General features: G+C 54.3%; 1 protein-coding gene and 1 long non-coding RNA gene across 4 annotated transcripts; one reads left to right on the plus strand and one right to left on the minus strand.

Moving 5' to 3' along the window:
- Positions 1-531: 531 nt before the first annotated feature.
- Positions 532-4,756, minus strand: LOC309871593. Its single transcript, XR_014315357.1, has 3 exons — positions 4,697-4,756; positions 875-1,061; positions 532-679 (listed from the first exon to the last, which is right to left on the minus strand). It is a non-coding gene; the product is annotated as an uncharacterized lncRNA (long non-coding RNA).
- A 771-nt stretch (positions 4,757-5,527) lies between these two features.
- Positions 5,528-17,475, plus strand: PCIF1 (phosphorylated CTD interacting factor 1). 3 transcript variants are annotated; one of them, XM_082744735.1, is made up of 17 exons: positions 5,528-5,968; positions 8,203-8,478; positions 9,760-9,902; positions 9,993-10,117; positions 11,261-11,398; positions 11,592-11,719; positions 11,840-11,994; positions 12,572-12,719; positions 12,833-12,916; positions 13,155-13,254; positions 14,314-14,476; positions 15,132-15,304; positions 15,446-15,532; positions 15,626-15,810; positions 16,481-16,574; positions 16,673-16,848; positions 16,944-17,475. In XM_082744735.1, the coding sequence occupies exons 3-17, from the start codon at positions 9,779-9,781 to the stop codon at positions 17,167-17,169; spliced, it is 2,106 nt and encodes a 701-aa protein (XP_082600861.1). In that variant the 5' UTR covers positions 5,528-5,968; positions 8,203-8,478; positions 9,760-9,778; the 3' UTR covers positions 17,170-17,475. The 3 variants fall into 3 exon arrangements, with proteins under 3 accessions (XP_082600861.1, XP_082600860.1, XP_082600862.1); XM_082744734.1 differs by having other exon boundaries at positions 5,534-5,968; positions 8,203-8,376; XM_082744736.1 differs by lacking the exons at positions 5,528-5,968; positions 8,203-8,478 and adding an exon at positions 9,253-9,397.
- Positions 17,476-18,061: the final 586 nt, after the last annotated feature.

Raw genomic sequence — 18,061 nt, forward strand, 5'->3', positions numbered from 1 at the left:
CTGCGAGCAGCCTGAGGACAGAGTCTGTCTTATTTATCTTTGGTTCTCAGGGTTCTGGGGTGGGCCCCACTTCATACCGGCCCCAGCTGGAGGAAGAAATGGAGGGGAGCCGGACACCACATCAGACACTTAAAGGACCAGGAAGGCTAGAGGAAACGCCCCACTCCCCTCGTCTATTCTTGGCCTAAATGGCTTCTCTCATCTGGCCCCAGAATGGCCAGAGAGCCACTCCCAGTGGAAACCACAGTTTGGGATGGAAGACTTCCTTCTGCAGCTTTCCTAGGGCCAGGCCCACTGACCTTGGAAACAGCTTCAGTGTTATTTATTTATTTATTTATTTTTTAAATATTTTATTTATTTATTTGACAGACAGAGATCACAAGTAGGCAGAGAGGCAGGCAGAGAGAGAGAGAGAGGAGGAAGCAGGCTCTCCGCGGAGCAGACAGCCCGATGCGGGGCTCGATCCCAGGACCCTGGGATCATGACCTGAGCCGAAGGCAGAGGCTTTAACCCACTGAGCCACCCAGGTGCCCCTTCAGTGTTATTTAAACGGCAGAGCAGAGAATCTGAGCAGCTCAAGCTGGACCTGGGTGGGGGGTAGCCTGAATCAGGATCACGCAGGAGCCTCCCTGCCCGGACCACCAGGGGTTGGGATGTGTGGTTCCCTCTCAGCAGCTTCCTACCGTAATGGCAGAGAACAAGGGGGTGAAGGTATGTGGCAGCCTGAGCCTGGATGTTTATGTTTCTGCTCTAATATGGAGCCTAGGCTGAGGTCCTCACAGGCTCTGCCAGCTGGCTCCGCTAGCAGGCTCCCAGCCAGGACTGGCTAAAGCTGGAGGAGCCCTGCTGATCTCAACCACCTCTCCCAACTCACTAGGCTTCTTCAGGAAAGTTGATGGAGTGCTTGAAAGCTCCAGGATATTTGCTTGACCTGCTCATCCCTATCTTGGGAGTAGTGGACTCCAGGCTGTTGGCAAGGACTCTGCCACGGCAGGCAACTTCTGCTTTTCTTGGCATCTCAAAGGGCACTGCCTTGGTGTCCCCACCACAGAAACCAGAGCCTGGAATAGAAACAGGGATACCTGGAAAAAATCACCCAGGCTTCAACCCAGTGTGGTCTGTCCATGGTCAATAAATATTTACAGAGGGTTAGGCACAGCACTGGGTATGGGCGCTACAGATGCGAACAAGCCCCAGCCCCACCCTTAAGCAGTCCACTGAGCACAGGCTGCTGTAGGAGTACAGAAGAGGGGGCCTGACCTAGCCTGGTTCAGTGAAGGCATTCTGGAGGAGGTGTCATCTAAAATAAGACTTGAAAGGGCGCCTGGGAGGCTCAGTGGGTTAAGCCGCTACCTTCGGCTCAGGTCATGATCTCAGGGTCCTGGGATTGAGCCCCGCATCGGGCTCTCTGCTCAGCAGGGAGCCTGCTTACCCACTCCCCTCTCTCTCCACCTGCCTCTCTGCCTTGCGATCTCTGTCTTTCAAATAAATGAATAAAATCTTAAAAAAAAAAAAAAAAGAATTGAAGAGGGCACCAGGGTGGTTCAGTCGGTTAGGCATCTGACTCTTGGTTTTGGCTCAGGTATGATCTCAGGGTTGTGAGACCGAGCCCCTCATGGGGCTCCATGCTTAGCAGGGAGCCTGCTTGAGATGCTCCTTTACCTTCTGCCCTACCTCCCTTCTCTCATATAAAAAATAAATAACTTTTTTTTTTTTAAGATTTTATTTACTTGACAGACAGAGATCACAAGCAGGCAGAGAGCCAGGCCGGGGGTGGGGGGATGCAGGCTCCCCGCTGAGCAGAGAGCCCGTTGTGGGACTCCATCCCAGAACCCTGAGATCACAACCTGAGCCGAAGGCAGTGGCCTAACCCACTGAGCCACCCAGGCGCCCAAGAATAAATAACATTTTAAAGTAAGACTTGAAGGCTGAATGAGTCCAATGGGGGAGAGAGTGAGAGCAAACGACATATGCAAAGACCCACGCTCAGAGAGAACCTGGCACCTTTGGGGAAATTGCACACAGTTCGTGAAGGCTGGGGTCTGAGGAAGGAGAGGTTGTTTGAAGGTCTGGATCATGAACAGCATGAATGTATGTCAAGTGTTCAACACAGTCCATACTCAACACTCTGCCATGGTAGCTCCCCTTATAATTACGACCTTGTAAACCAAGTTAAGGGTTTGGGAATTCATCCTGCCGTCAGTGGGGAGATATTCAAGGGTGTTAAGCCCAGGGTGACGTGAACAGATTTTCCATATGACCAGATTTAAAGAGATCTCTGTGACTGGAGGGGGCATTACGGACTACGAGAGAAGCAAGAGTGGAGGACAGGAAGAGCAGTTTGGAGAATGGTTTTAGTAGTCACTCATCCATTCAAATATTTACATACTTAATGGCTTATCTCATTTATTTAAATATAATAACTTTGTTGTTATTATCTATAATAATTCAGAAAGAAGGTATGGGGTGGGGGGGCTTCAAATATCTCCCAACAGCAGAGTAGATAAATATCCATTGGAAGACAGAATACAGCAATGAAAATGAACTACAGCTACATGCAATGGGTTTTCCAAATCCAATGTCGAGCAAAAGAAGGCCAACACAACATAGGACTGTAGAATTCCATCTGTATACAGTTCAAGCAACAGGCAAAATGAAACTGTAGTGTTTAGGGATACACACTTCCGTGGTAAAACTACATAAGCAAAAAATTGATTACCACAAAATTAGTGGTGATTCGTGCACCCAAAAGTTTATAGCAGCAATGTCCACAATAGCCAAACTATGGAAAGAGCCTAGATGTCCATCAACAGATGAATGGATAAAGAAGATGTGGTATAGGGGCGCCTGGGTGGCTCAGTGGGTTAAGCCTCTGCCTTCAGCTCAGGTCATGATCTCAGGGTCCTGGGATGGAGCCCCATATTAGGCTCTCTGCTCAGCAGGGAGCCTGCTTCCCCCTCTCTCTGCCTGCCTCTCTGCCTACTTGTGATCTGTCAAATAAATAAGTATTAAAAAAAAAAAAAGACATGGTATAGATATACAATGGAATACTATGCAGCCATCAAAAGAAATGAAATTTTTTTTTTTTTTTAAGAAATGAAATCTTGCCATTTGCGACGACGTGGATGGAACTAGAGGGTATTATGCTTAGCGAAATAAGTCAATCAGAGAAAGACAATTATATGATATCCCTGATATGAGGAAATCGAGAAGTAACATGGGGGGTTTGGGGGGTAGGAAAAGAATAAATGAAACAAGATGGGATTGGGAGGGAGACAAACCATAAGAGACTCTTTTTTTTTTTTTTTTAATTTTATTTATTTATTTATTTGACAGAGAGAAATGACAAGTAGGCAGAGAGGCAGGCAGAGAGAGAGAGAGAGAGGAGGAAGCAGGCTCCCTGCTGAGCAGAGAGCCCGACGCGGGACTCGATCCCAGGACCCTGAGATCATGACCTGAGCCGAAGGCAGCGGCTTAACCACTGAGCCACCCAGGCGCCCCCATAAGAGACTCTTTTTTTTTTTTTTTTTTAAAGATTTTATTTATTTATTTGACAGACAGAGATCATAAGTAGGCAGAGAGGCAGGCAGAGAGAGAGAGGAGGAAGCAGGCTCCCTGCTGAGCAGAGAGCCCGATGCGGGGCTCGATCCCAGGACCCTGGGATCATGACCTGAGCCGAAGGCAGCGGCCCAACCACTGAGCCACCCAGGCGCCCCCCATAAGAGACTCTTAATCTCACAAAACAAACTGAGGTTTGTGGGGGGCGTGGGGGGTTCTGGACATTGGGGAAGGTATGTGCTATGGTGAGTGCTGTGAAGTGTGTAAACCTGGTGAGTCACAGACTTATACCCCTGGGGCTAATAATACGTTATATGTTAATTTAAAAAAATTTTTTAAAAATAAAAAATAATAAAAAAAATAAAATGGGGCGCCTGGGTGGCTCAGTGTGTTAAGCCGCTGCCTTCGGCTCGGGTCATGATCTCAGGGTCCTGGGATCGAGTCCCGCATCGGGCTCTCTGCTCAGCAGGGAGCCTGCTTCCCTTCCTCTCTCTCTGCCTGCCTCTCTGCCTACTTGTGATCTCTCTCTGTCAAATAAATAAATAAAATCTTTAAAAAAAATAAAATAAAATAAAAAACAAAGGAAAACGCAACAAATAAAAAAAAATAACTAGTGGTGATTATGCTGTGCTTGATGATACCTTGACTTGAATGATGTTCACATGGGTCTTTGCTCTTTGACAGATCATCAGGTTTACATTTCTGTTTTGTGCACTTTTCTGTATGTGTGCTATTCTCTTTTCTTTTTTAATATTTTATTTATTTGACACAGAGAGAAAGAGTTGAGGCGGGGGAGCAGCAGGCAGAGAGAGGGCGAAGCAGGCTCTCCGCTGAGCAGGGAACCTGATCCGGGCTCCATGGAAGGACCCTGGGATCCTGACCTGAGCTGAAAGCGGACGGTTACCCAGCTAAGCTTCCCGAGTGAACTGGTACCTTGTTAAGGGAGGCTTGGCTTCACCTACTGGGCCTATACGGGGGACCGGTTTGTTTTTGGAGGGCTCAGATCTTCTCGGAGCAATCCTCATAACCCCGTGAGGCGCTAACACCTAACGTTTTTAAAGGCCAGGTACCACATGTGCTGGGTACTTCACAGGCCCAGTTAATTCTCTCCAAACCTTCACAGGGCAGGTGGACTTACCTTCCATTAGAGGAAACCAAAGCTCAAACAGGTCGAACAGCTCCCTCAAGGCCACACATCTAGGATGGAGGAGCAGGGCTCTAAACTTAGCCGGATTGATGAATTCCCTATTTCCTATTGCTGCCTCCCGTTTTGGTGGCACTCCCCCAACCCCACCAGGCTGCATCGGGCTAGGCACCGCGGACCGCAGAGGCTACTGCCCAGCTACGGTACCAGCAGCTTCCGGCTCCGCCTGGGAAGCGCCAGGCCAACAGCAGGTGGCAACCTTGTGTTCCTTTTAAGCTCCTGCTGAGAGGTCAGTTTAGAAAGGCAGCCCGAGAGGGGTGGAGCTAGCAGGTCCGCCCGCCCCTACCTAAGAATCCCGCAGAGTCGGGCGTGCGGTACCTAGCAACTGCATCTCCCGCTGGGCTAACTTTGGTGGCCGGTCTGAGCTCTCAGCGAGGCTTAGCACCGCAACTAGTAGCCACAGGTATGTCAGTGTTGGGAGAGCCCCTCTGATGCTTTTAGTTAATAATTTCCTAAATTTGCCAAAGCCGTTTATTATGTCTCCTGCGGCTGTTTTGAGTTTTTCCTACTCAAGAGCACTTAGAACTTATGTAGCCTCACTGTGGGCGAAGGTTCGATTTGCAGGCATCCTGAATATGGAGAACGGCTGGAAAGCATTCTTGGCACAGAGAGGTCAAGCGACTGGACGTTGAAGGGGCAGAGCCCAGCCGGAGCTAGGACCCGGGTCCCTGCTACGCCCAGAGCAGCGTCACCACAACTCCGCCCCCGGGTGGGCGTCTTTGCAAAGCGCCCGCAGGTTCCCAGCCCGCCCCGCGCCCCCCCGGTGCGCATTCTCAGTTCGGCCCCGGCGGTGCACCTCCCACCCGGGTCCTCCATCCCCGGCGGGTGTGCTCGCGGGGGGGGGTGTGTGGAAACTGAGGCTGGGAGCGTGCTTGTGAGCACGTTCTTTCCTCAGCCCAAACCCCACAAACTGCAAAGCTGCCATGCCCTCCTGAGACCCGCATGGAACAGCAGGGAAGGGCGGGAAGAAGGGGAGGGGGCCAAAAGCAAGCAGGGTCTGTGGAGTCGGCTGGTTCTGCCACACTCAAGATGGCGGCGCGGCGGCGGCAAGGTCCCTCAGAGGCGGTACCAGCGCATGCGCAGCGCGGAGTCCCGGCCCGGGACACAAGATGGCGGCAGCGGCGCTGGGGAGGGCGAGGCGGAGGCGGCAAAACGGGAGGTCGAGCAGAACGTGCAGCCGCGTCCCCGCGAGTCCGCTCCGGGCAGGTAAGAGCCCCAGGAAGCCATGGTCCCGCGGCGAGCCGCTCCGGCGTCCGGGGATCCGAAGCCGGGCAGCGGTGGCCCCTGTGGCGCTTTCCGCTCGGGGCCACCGCTTGCCCTATCTCTGCCGCCGCCGCCATCTTAGGCCCGCGGGTGGGTGGCCAGGCCGGTGGCTTCGGTGAGGGAGGTGGGCCCGGAGAGCGCGGGCGGAGCGGCCTCTAGGGCCCCTCCGCTGCTGCCGCCGCCACCGCCTTTGTGTCGGGCTCCGACTCTGAGTCGCCTCAGCCCGGGGGCGGGAGCGCGCGGTGGGGCGGGGGGCGGAGCCCGGGAGATGGGCTGGCGCGCGCGCGCCAAACAGCCCGCCCCCGCTGGGGTTGGGGGTAGGGGAAAGTGTGCGCGCGCTCGGGTGAGGGGGGGAGCCCCCTCATTGAGCGTCCCCTGCGCCTGCGCACTTTGCAAGTCCTTTGACTCCGCCCTCCTGATTCAGAGGGGTTCTGATTGGTGCATTACTGAGGTGGTCCCGCCCCATCTTTCTCCAATAACTGGGTTCTTTTCCTTCTCGTGCGTTCCTCCGGTTGCGCAGATACAGTTGTTTATTAAGCTGTTCGTCACTGTGAGACTGCGGTATGCGCGGGGGCCGGGAAGCCTGTGGAAAATAAAAACATTATCTTGATAATAGAGTTATTTCTTACTTAAAGTGTACAGTACGCTAGACTCTACGTATAAAGACCATAGAGATCGAATGAGTCCTGTTTATAAGTCGGAAGGCGTTAGACGGACCTGGACCACGTCTGCCCAAACCCAGAGCAGGTTCTTCGGTCGTAGACCTGATGGCTGCTCCCAAATCACCGGGGAAATTAAGAAAAATTCTTTAATCGTAAAAAATTGGTCAAGGTTTGAAGCGGTGTAAAATTTGTCATCGCGTTTCCTGGCCCCGCCTTTTGGGGCGTGTTTAAGAAACAAGAATTCTTGTGTATCTCCCCTCCCCATTCCTGACTTCTAGGACGTGAAGTGAGGGACAGGAATCTGAATTGTTTTACAAGCCCTCGTGATGCCCCATCGCTTTGAAAAAACTCCAGTGTCCCCCTTTGGCCTCTTAAGCTATGCTGTTCTTGCTGCCTCTGCGTAGTTCTGCTACGGAGTGCATCACTGTCACAAGATAATTTGTTGGGGAAACTGTCGATAAAAGTGGACATACCGTGTTACACAATCCATTAGCATGTATGATTATTATTGTGGTTTTAAAGAATTGACTTCTTTTCCCTCCCTGTGGGTGGCTTGGTAGTGTGCCCCCGCCCATCTGATATGTATAGTTGGCCTTTGATCAACACAGGGGTTGGGGCACTGATCCTGGCTCAGCTGGAAATCCCAGTAGAACTTTGGACTCCCCTCAACTTTACTAATAGCCTACTGTGGACCGGAAGACTTACTGGTAACATAGGTAGTGGATGAACATGGGTTTTTTACATTATGTGTATTATACAGTGTATTCTTACAATAAAGTCAGCTAGGAAGAATCAAATGTTACTGAGAAAAGTATAAGGAAGTGTAAATACATTTATAGCAGCACACTGTGATGAGAAAACTGCATGTAAGTGGACCCACTCTTTTCAGACCTGTGTCGTACAAGGGCCAAATGGTATGTCCGCTTTTCTCTTGTCTTAGGGATATTTTGGGTGATAGGAGCAGTTACACAGTTTTTGGGGTCCAGTGTGCAAAATGAAAACATGGGCTCCCTTGTCAAAAACCTTTTTTTTTTTTTAAGATTTTATTTATTTATTTGACAGAGACACAGCAAGAGGGGAACATAAGCAGAGGGAGTGGGAGAGGGAGAAGCAGGCTTTCTGCCAAGCAGGGAGCCCGATGCAGGGCTTGATCCCAGGACCCTGGGATCATGACCTGAGCCGAAGCAGACCCTTAATGACTGAGCGACCCAGGTGTCCCCCGCCTTGTTAAAAACTTATTAGAAACTTCAAGACAGCAACCGTAGAGCCTGAAACCAGGCGTAGGGCCCTCCACAGCACAGGGCCTGTGTGCCTGCAGGCTGCAAGTCTGAAGGTGAAGCTTTCGGTTTGCAGAATTTGAGAAGTATCATTTTCATCCCTTAAATCCCCAGATCTCCCACAGTGTTCCTTGCCCTGGGGGCTCCCCCCTTGCTCCACGTCATTGCCTCTCTTGCTGCTGTCCCTGTGCTGCAGCATTTCACAGGTTTGTGACTCTCTCTTCTCTTCGCTCTGCAGTTGCTGATGCAAGGAATTTCCTGGGCCCCCGTCCACTCCACTGCTGACCAGCCCATCCACCTGCGCTGAGCCTTCCTGCAGGCCTCCCCCCTGCCTCTGTGGGACCCTGTGACGTGGGGGTCCATCTAATCGGAGAAGAAAACCCTCTCATGCTAGCGTTGCAGACCCCAGAGGGTGAGAAAAAGAGGGACCTTTTTCAGGCTTGAGACATACAGGCTCAGCCCCAAGGCACCAGGAATCCTTCCTCCCCAGAGAATCAAGCTTTTTCTCCCCTCGGTTGGTGGTTCTGAACCTTTTTGTTATCACAGCCCCTTCTGGTTGTATGTCCTATTGCTTCGTGCATTTTTATTGCCAAACTGTACTGACCAGTAACCGTTTGCTTTTCCCTTTCCAAATTAACGAAGACATCTATGACTGAGTGTACAAATAAAATTAATGTCCCAGTGATTCCTATGATATTGTCAACAGCCAATCAGAGCTTCTGATCATCGCGAGATAATCAGTGCTACCACAACGAGTTGATAAAATTTCAGCAAGCAAAGATAACTGATGTTTCAACATGCTTTTGTGCCTTTTTGTGGGTAAATGATTTCTTGGGGGTGCTATGACATATTGAGAACAACTCTGGGATCACCAATCCAATCTTGGTTGGGCACCTAGGAGTCTAACAGCCAGATTGGGAAATCCCTGGCCACTGAGGCTTGTGTTGGATGTACTGGGGTGGGAGTCGTGGAGAATACAAATCCGGAGGAGCTGACCTGCTTCTTGGCATTTAAATTTTCACCTGGGAATTAGGAAGGACTGAATTAGGTATTTCTTCTCAGTCCCACTGGTTTCTTTAGCAACAGATTGTTTCCTGCCCTGAAGCACAGAATGAGGCAGCCATTTAGATGCCGTGTCCCCTCCGGGCTGCACTCTGTGCCAGTTAGATTTTATTGGATAGGAACAGGAAAGAGAAGGATTTACTGTTCTTTTTTTGTGGGAATAGCTTTTCAAGGGCAGACCCTGTTCTGTCTTCTGTGCTACTCTGTGCTTTGTAAATATTTGCAGAATGAATAGAGTTCCTATTGGGTCCAGGGACCCTGCTGAGCACTGGATAGTCGTGAACTGGACCCAGTTCCTAGCCCTGGGAATTCTGATCATCTGATGGGTAGACAAACCCCGCTGACAGACAGGATTGAGTGCCACAGTGGAGGTATTCATGGTCCTGCAGAGGGGCTCTGACCACCTTGCTTGGGGTGGGGGGTGCCATTGGAGAGTCCAGGAATGCTTCCTGGAACATGTGAACATCATGACAAGCCAGGTGGAGAATTTGGGAGAGTATCTCAGGAAGAAGGAACAACAGGAGTGCACCCATTTTCGAGTTGAGTGAACTGCGACTTAGATCCCAGGGCTCCTCTGGTACCACACCAGTCCTCCAAGGGACAGGACTGGATTGATATCTTCACATCTGCAAGTGGTCATTGGGGCTCTCAGTGGATTGTAATGGGTGGGTGAGGGGTGGACTTGACATCCGTGTCCTGCTGGCCTGATACCCTTCGGTCCTCTGTGTGGCAGGTCCGGTGTGGGTGCTGAGATGGCCAATGAGAATCACGGCAGCCCCCGGGAGGAAGCATCTCTGCTGAGTCACTCCCCAGGCACCTCCAATCAGAGCCAGCCCTGTTCTCCAAAGCCCATCCGCCTGGTGCAGGACCTCCCAGGTACTGGCGAGGGGCAGGGTAGGGTGGTGGGGTAGGAAGGATGCCTCAGGAACCTCGCTGACCCCAGCTGGGTTCCGTGCTTGTTTGCAGAGGAGCTGGTGCATGCGGGCTGGGAGAAGTGCTGGAGCCGGAGGGAGAACCGTCCCTACTACTTCAACCGATTCACCAACCAGTCCCTGTGGGAGATGCCTGTGCTGGGTCAGCATGACGTGATCGTGAGTGCCAGCCCAGGGAAGGGCTCCCAAGCAGCTTCTAGCATGTGGGCCTTCCTCAAGTCTGTCTTGAGCACCTGTTATGTGCCTAGCCCCATCTTGGGGCCTGGGGATACAATGACACACAGACACAGCCCCTGCCCTCATGGAACCTACACTCAAATAGGGGAGACTGACACGTAAAGAATTGATTGTAATCATGTGTGATCTTGAACTTGAACTCCATGTTGGGCGCTGTGCCTGTGGTGCAGTTGTGAGCAACTGGTCCTGCCCTTGTACACTCAGGGGGCCCACAGTCTGCTGAGAAGCCAGTGGGATCACAGTGTGGCACGTGCGTGAAGACTAGCATTGGACTGCACCAGGGACTCTGGTCTGCTCATGGGGAGGGGAGGGGATAGGGAATGCTTCTCCTTGAATTAGCATTTAAGGTGACAAAGTTAGTGAAGTGAAAGTTGTCAGAGGGGAGAAGCACGTTCTAGGAGCAGAAGCGTCCATGTGAGGGGCCTGTCTGGCAGGAACATGGGCTTCTGGATCCCTATCAGGTAGGGCAGACTTTCCTTACTGGGCATAACCAAGCAGGTTGGCACCCCCATTTTGCAGATGAAGACACTGAAGGTCAGAGATGGGAAATGACTGGCCCAAGACCTTGAGCCAGTAGGAGGCAGAGCTGGACTCAAACTTGATGTGACTTTAGGGCCACCCCGCCTGCTATCACTCATTCTCAGTGTCACCAAAGGAATATCATCCATAGGGCCTTGCTCTTTAAAAAAAAAAAAAAAAAAAAAAAGAATTTCTTGAGTTTTTCCCTTTATTCCTCTCATTCTCGTGTTTAAGGAGAAGTTAACATGTACAGAGGGTTCCTCTCATGCCCCATGTCCTATTAAACTGGTCATATCCCCAGACTCACTGAATCATTTTCCCAGCAGGAGGTCGGGCCATTGTGAAGGTGAGGGAATTAGGAAGGGCCGTAACCCTCCCAAGGTCACATAACTGTAAGAGGCAGGCAGGAGTGGAACCCAGTGCTCTTTCTGTGTCCTAGCCCCCTTTGCTCTTGGAGCAGGGGGCAGGAGGGCATCAGGATTCCGTATTCGTGGGACTCCTAAGCCACTAGCCCTGGTTGCAACTGTGCTGGTCTCCCTCCACCAGTCGGACCCTTTGGGGCTGAATGCGACCCCACTGCCCCAAGACTCAAGCTTGGTGGAAACCCCCCCGGCTGAGAACAGGCCCCGAAAGCGGCAGCTCTCGGAAGAGCAGCCAAGCGGCAATGGTGTAAAGAAGCCCAAGGTGAGCATCTGCGGGCTGTGAGGGCGCGGCTGGTAAGCGGCTGCCCCAGGCGGGCAGCCAACAGGTTCCCTGCGAGGGCTGGGCAGTGGCAGGTCGGTCAGGAGGGGGTCTGGGGCACAACTCACCACTTTGCCAGTGCAGTAGCCATAGGCTGTCTCTCCTGACCCTGGTTCCTTTTACTTCTTTGCTCTAGATTGAAATCGTGACACCCACAGGGCCGTCAGTGCCTAGCTCCCCCAGTATCCCAGGAACCCCAACGCTGAAAATGTGGGGGACATCCCCTGAAGATAAACAGCAGGCAGCTCTCCTCCGACCCACTGAGTGAGTCCCTGCCGATCGACTTGGGGGCATCCAGTGTCGATGTGGTCTGGGACTGTGGGGTATGGCGGCAGGCGGGGCACCCCTCCTTCCTTCCTGCTTCACTCCTTTCTGTGCCCCAAGGGTGTACTGGGATCTGGACATCCAGACCAACGCTGTCATCAAGCACCGGGGGCCTTCAGAGGTGCTGCCCCCGCACCCCGAGGTGGAGCTACTTCGCTCCCAGCTCATCCTCAAGCTTCGGCAGCACTACCGGGAGCTGTGCCAGCAGCGAGAGGGTAACTGCCTCCTGGGCCTCTGGACCCTTGTTTCCACCCACCCTTAGCCAAGAGCTGGGCTTGGGAATGGCGCAGCAGAGCCTAGCAGTTGAGCACGTAGGCCTGCTGGAGCCCCAGCTCTGCTAACTGCTTACGGAAAGGGGGTCTGGCGTCGGTAACCGCAAAAGCCATCATTAGCACTTCCAGAATGCCTGCCGTCTGTCAGGTACGTGTGAAGCCTTTTCATGTGTCTGTAAGAGGGCACGAAAACCAGAGTACCTGGCCCTCACAGCATTGCTACAAAGAGGAAGTGGAATGGGAAGTCCTCAGGAAGCTGCAGCTTATTCTTCAGTAAAGAAGCCTGCTTAACTCGCTGAAATGGCGTTTCTCCTTTTCCCTTTTCCCCTAAGTAACATTTACTAACACTCTAGAAAACTCGCGATTCTCATACTTGGGGAGTTGCCTAGAGGCGGGGCTTTGACGGAACAGGCCGTGCCATTTACTACCGCGCCTCCGGTGCCCGCATGCCCCCCGTGGGCTGGGCCCGTGTGCAGGCTGCTGACCGAGCCAGACCTTCACCAGCCTGTCTGTCCGGCAGGCATCGAGCCCCCACGAGAATCTTTCAACCGCTGGATGCTGGAGCGCAAGGTCGTGGATAAAGGCTCTGACCCCCTGTTGCCGAGCAACTGTGAACCGGTCGTGTCACCCTCCATGTTTCGTGAAATCATGAATGACATTCCCATCAGGTACAGGCCCAGAGCTGGGGCCAACTTGGTGGGGCGGGAGGGGAGGGGGTGTTGGTGTGTGTGTGGTCACTCCTGGATCAAAGGGCTCTCACTCGGCCTGCTCTCGGTCCCAGGTTATCCCGAATCAAGTTCCGGGAGGAAGCCAAGCGTCTGCTCTTTAAATACGCAGAAGCTGCAAGGCGGCTCATTGAATCCAGGTTTGCTCTCTCCTGTCCCCAGCAGGCTGGGTTTGTGATCAGAGTGGGGAGGTCCTCGGCTCTCTGGCCCATCTCATGGAGCTCGGCATCTCTTTGTGGTGGAAGGAGGCCAGCTCCCAGAGGCAGCACAGGGGCTGTGAGGGATGCCTTGATGCCCGAATGTCAGTGCGGGGGTAAGGGGTATAAGTGTGGAGCAGATGCCCGACTGCTGGCTCCATCACGCACCCTCAACTGGCAGGAGTGCATCCCCCGACAGCAGGAAGGTGGTCAAATGGAACGTGGAGGACACGTTCAGCTGGCTGCGGAAGGACCACTCTGCCTCCAAGGAGGACTACATGGTGAGTGGCCCCGGGTAAGGAGGCCGATGGAAAGGCTCTGTGGCTCCTTCCTTCAGCTGCCGGCCTAGGCTGGGCAAGGGCCCCCAGCAGAGCTTTGATGCTTGTCGGTCCCCAAACCTCTGCACGTAGAGATGTTTGTCCAGGCTCCTGGCTCCGTCCTAAAGACGGTCTCCATTAAGGTTCTTAATGGATTCTTGTGCTCAGCCACACACCCTAAGTAGTTGCCTTTTTAACTTAATAAATGTTGAACAGCTCCCCTGAATAGACTTTTGGACACAGATGGACAGACTGCTTTTTCTTGGGTACGTGCACTCACCACAGCAAAGAGCTGGCGCCAGATTGAATGCCCTGCTTTACTGCGTCCACAGTGATTCCATTTTCTGGCCCAGACCTGTCAGTTCTTTAAGTCTCCACCAGCACTAGCAATGGGCTTTCTTTTCAGGACCATTTTTCACAAGAGGCAAGGTTTCGCACTTCACGATAGTAACTGTACTTGACACGTAGAGTGACAAAGGTAGGTGTACTCACTAGCCAGAGTGACTCATTTTCACTCATCACTTTCACACGTGTGATTCAGGAAAATAACAAATGCCTAGTTAAATCCTTGCCAGTTGCTAAAAGCTCAGATTTCAAATCTGCAATGACTAAGGACCCTGTTTTGTCATGGTCTTTTCACCGTGGTAGATGGCAAGTGCTTTATGAGCGGGGGCTTTACCTGGTTTGTCTGTCTCCCCAGCAGTTCTCCTGGGGAGACAGGGGCACCTGGCACAGTGTAACCCATTAGAGGTGCTGGCCTTTACTGAACACTTGCTGTATGGCCGGGGTTCAGTGAAGCCCTTAATGGGAATGATCACATTTAATACTCAAACTGCCTTATCCGGTAAGTACTTTGTGTTCCCTCAACAGTGGAGGACTAAATTCAGAGATGACAAGGGACTTGTCCAAGTGACACAGCTACTGTGCTAGTAGCAGAGCTGGTATCAAAAACGAGGACTGCTGGAACCCACCAGCCCTCCCCCAGCAGCCCCCCGGAGCCCTGATCAGGAGTGTCTCCTCCAGGACCGCCTGGAGCACCTGCGGAGGCAGTGTGGCCCCCACGTGTCAGCCGCAGCAAAGGACTCCGTAGAGGGAATCTGTAGTAAGATCTACCACATCTCCCTGGAGTATGTCAAACGGATCCGTGAGAAGCACCTTGCCATCCTCAAGGAAAACAACATCCCAGGTAGGGAGCCAATGGCAGGGAGCCCACTGTGAGGCCCCAACTCGGTTTCCTGGGCCCTGACTGAGGGACAAGCGAGGCTAAGCCCCCAGACCACTGATTTCGGGGAGCCTGTTTCCCCCAGCAGTGTCTGGGGCAGGACCTGCTGTCCTGGGGCTCGGGGGTTTCAGCCTTCCTCTAGGAACTGGAGAAGGGCTGGGGGAAGGGGAAGGCAGGAGGCAGCGAATGTGGGGAAGACAGGCTGGGGGTAAGCAGTTAGGTGGACTTCTCCCCACACTGCAGTCTCAGGCCTGGCCACAGGCTCGGACGTGAACTTGGGTAACTGAGTGCTTGGCCCAGAAAGCTCTAGGCCTAGGCCTAAGCAAGCAATGCAGTTCTCATACTCCCGCCTGGCAAACTGGGGGCCTGTGTCAGTACAGAGCACGCTGGCCTAGGCCACCAGCTCTTGCCCTTGCCAGCTGTCTGGCTGTTAATGTTGTCACCAAATCGCCTGAGCTGCATTTTGCTCCTCTATGGGATGAGACTTACCTCCCCTGGTTACTGGGACATGCGTGTGAAGGACCCAGTGCACAGCAGACATGGAGGCTATCCGGGGTTCCGGGGTGAGAATTAGCGGAGCCGGGGCAGGGTGGCCTCTCATTGCTCTCCCTGCCCACAGAGGAGGTGGAGGCCCCAGAAGTGGAGCCCCGCCTGGTGTACTGTTACCCAGTACGGTTGGCCGTGTCTGCACCCCCCATGCCCAGTGTGGAGATGCATATGGAGAATAATGTGGTCTGCATCCGGTATAAGGGAGAGATGGTCAAGGTCAGCCGCAACTACTTTAGCAAGCTGGTAAGAGTTGGGGTCAAGGGGAGGCAGGTCCCCCCAGGTCGGGGAGGGGAAGGCTGGCTCCTTCTGGAGCCAGCATCCTCGGCAGGAGGCCAGCGAGGAGGGAGGGGGCGCTGTTGAAGGCCTTTGCTCTCTGTCCCACAGTGGCTGCTTTACCGCTACAGCTGCATTGACGACTCTGCCTTTGAGAGGTTCCTGCCCCGAGTCTGGTGTCTCCTTCGACGGTACCAGGTACGGGACTGGGGTAGCAGGGGAGGGCTCCGGGCTCCGCTGGAGGGCGGGGAGAAGGCTAAGGCCAGGGGGCTGACGGTGGCCACTGTGCAGATGATGTTTGGCGTCGGCCTCTACGAGGGGACAGGCCTGCAGGGATCGCTGCCCGTGCACGTCTTTGAGGCCCTCCACCGACTCTTCGGTGTCACCTTTGAGTGCTTCGCCTCGCCCCTCAACTGCTACTTCCGCCAGTACTGCTCTGCCTTCCCGGACACAGATGGCTACTTCGGCTCCCGCGGGTGAGAGCCGGGGGGCTGCTGGGGCCCTTCTGCCCAGGCCCAGAAAGGGCTCCTCTAGAGCAGAGATCCCACCTGGGCAGCAACTTCCTAATGCTTTTGGGTTTGGGAATCGAGCAGTGTTGGGTGTAGTCTCTGCCTTCAGAGCTCTTGCTGGGTGACCTCAGACTGGTCTCTACTTCCGGGAGCCTGATTGCCCCTAACCCAGCCTGCAGGTTTCTCGGTGAATTAGCCCAGGCTGGTGTAGGAGCACGTGGTCCAGGCACAGAGCGGCTCGGGAAGTGGTACTTCAGACATAGGAGACCTTTCAGACTCACTGGGAGGGTGGAGGGGAGTGAGCGTGGGTGAAAGGAGACCCCCGCCTCCAGCTGGCAGACAGGCCGGAGCCAAGAAGGGAACTCCCAGCTGGGGCTTGTGCTTCAGTGTCTGAACTGGGTTTGAGTCCCTGCCCTTCTACTAAGTGGCTTGGTGGACTTGGCCTCCAAGCCTGAGCCTCTCTCCATCCTCAGCCCTTCAATGGAGTTGGCCACACCTTGTCCCAGGATGAATTCTGGGTTAATGTTGGCCTAGGGCCTGACCAGGGCCCATCCCTTCAACACCGTGGGGGCGGCACCCATTTCTGGTGGAGGGCCTGGGTCCTAGTAGGACTTGGAATGCTCACCTCTGTCCCCAGGCCCTGCCTGGACTTCTCCCCGCTGAGTGGTTCCTTTGAGGCCAACCCTCCGTTCTGCGAGGAGCTCATGGATGCCATGGTCTCTCACTTCGAGGTTGGTGTGCTGCTGTGGGTGGGGGGCAGGGGTGGCACGCAGGATTGCCAGCCACCTGGAGAGCAGCCTTTGATGTCTACCCCGTGCCCCCCCCGTAGAAACTGCTCGAGAGCTCACCAGAGCCCCTGTCCTTCATCGTGTTCATCCCCGAGTGGCGAGAACCCCCCACGCCGGCGCTCACCCGCATGGAGCAGAGCCGCTTCAAACGCCACCAGCTGGTCCTGCCTGCCTTCGAGCACGAGTACCGCAGTGGCTCCCAGCACGTCTGCAAGAAGTGGGTGCCGGGGAGGGCAAGGGTGGGGTGGGGGAGGAGGGCCAGGCTGATCATGCCAGGCCAAGCCCCACCCTGAGCTGTTCCTTTGTCCACAGGGAAGAAATGCACTACAAGGCCGTCCACAACACAGCCGTGCTCTTCCTACAGAATGACCCCGGCTTTGCCAAGTGGGGGCCGACGCCGGAGCGGCTGCAGGAGCTGAGCTCCGCCTACCGGCAGTCAGGCCGCAGCCACGGCTCCAGCTCCTCTTCTTCCTCGGAGAACAAGGACCGGGACTCGGGCCGCGAACAGGGCCCTAGCCGCGAGCCTCACCCCACTTAACACATCCTGCGGGGAGGAGGAGCCCCAGGGTGCTGGTATGGACTGCTGGGACTCGGGCCTCTTGGGGCTGAGCAGACCCCAGGACCCTCCCCCTGAGGTGGCAGCGGGACTCAGGCTGCCAGTGTCATAGGAAGATATGGCTCTGCCAGGGCTCCCCCTCCCTGCCTGAACCCCCAACTCCTCACCTCAAACTCACTCCGACTCCTGTGTAAATAGGCCCCGTCCCTTCCCTTCCTCCCCCCCAGTCCCAACCATCTTATTGCCATCTTGTTTCATTTGTAAAAGGAAATACAGAAACCCCCATAAGAATGCGTGAGGGTCTTGAGGGCAGAGAAGGTGGAGAACCTGGAGTTAGTCCTGGAACCACACCCTCTACATCAAGGCTCACCTTCTTAGGATCCCCTGGGTCTTACACCCCAACCCAGGGCTCCAGTGTCGTAAGTTCTCACCCTGCTGGCCCCACAGCTGGGTCCCTGCCAGCCCCGCCTGTGTCCAGCAAGACTGGGGTCCAGAGCCCTGCGTCGTCTGTCAGCAGGCCCTGGACTCCCACAGCCAGGCCTGCTGTCCTACCTCCAGGGAGCAGAGGATGGGGGCTGTGCCCAGGAATAGAGCTGGACTCCTGCTCAACCCGGAGCCACCACAGCAAGGGGGCAGCCAGGATTCCTACTCCGGGCTCAGTGGGAAGAGCAGCCCAGAGTGGCCATGGGTTTCAGGGAATGGTCTCCCTGTGGACAGGCAGCTGGCTGTGCTGCCCTCTGAGGACCTCTAGGCCTGGAGCAGATGTTCTCCTGGAGCCCAGGAGAAGGGAGGAAGGTCTGAAGGTGCTCAGGGGGTTCTTACCAGCTCAGCCAGCTCTCCCAGTATCAGGCCTCTGCCCCATGGGCCTGCCCTG

This window comes from Mustela nivalis (assembly GCF_964662115.1).
Source record: "Mustela nivalis genome assembly, chromosome: 8".
Classification (NCBI taxonomy): domain Eukaryota; kingdom Metazoa; phylum Chordata; class Mammalia; order Carnivora; family Mustelidae; genus Mustela; species Mustela nivalis.

What these genes read in the sequence shown, in the direction of transcription:
- PCIF1 (XM_082744735.1), top strand. Translation starts at nt 9,779, where the DNA reads ATGGCCAATGAGAATCACGGCAGCCCCCGGGAGGAAGCATCTCTGCTG. An exon ending in TGGGTCAGCATGACGTGATC is followed by an intron (nt 10,118 to 11,260) that starts GTGAGTGCCAGC and finishes TCCCTCCACCAG; the next exon opens with TCGGACCCTTTGGGGCTGAA. An exon ending in CCTCCAAGGAGGACTACATG is followed by an intron (nt 13,255 to 14,313) that starts GTGAGTGGCCCC and finishes TGTCTCCTCCAG; the next exon opens with GACCGCCTGGAGCACCTGCG.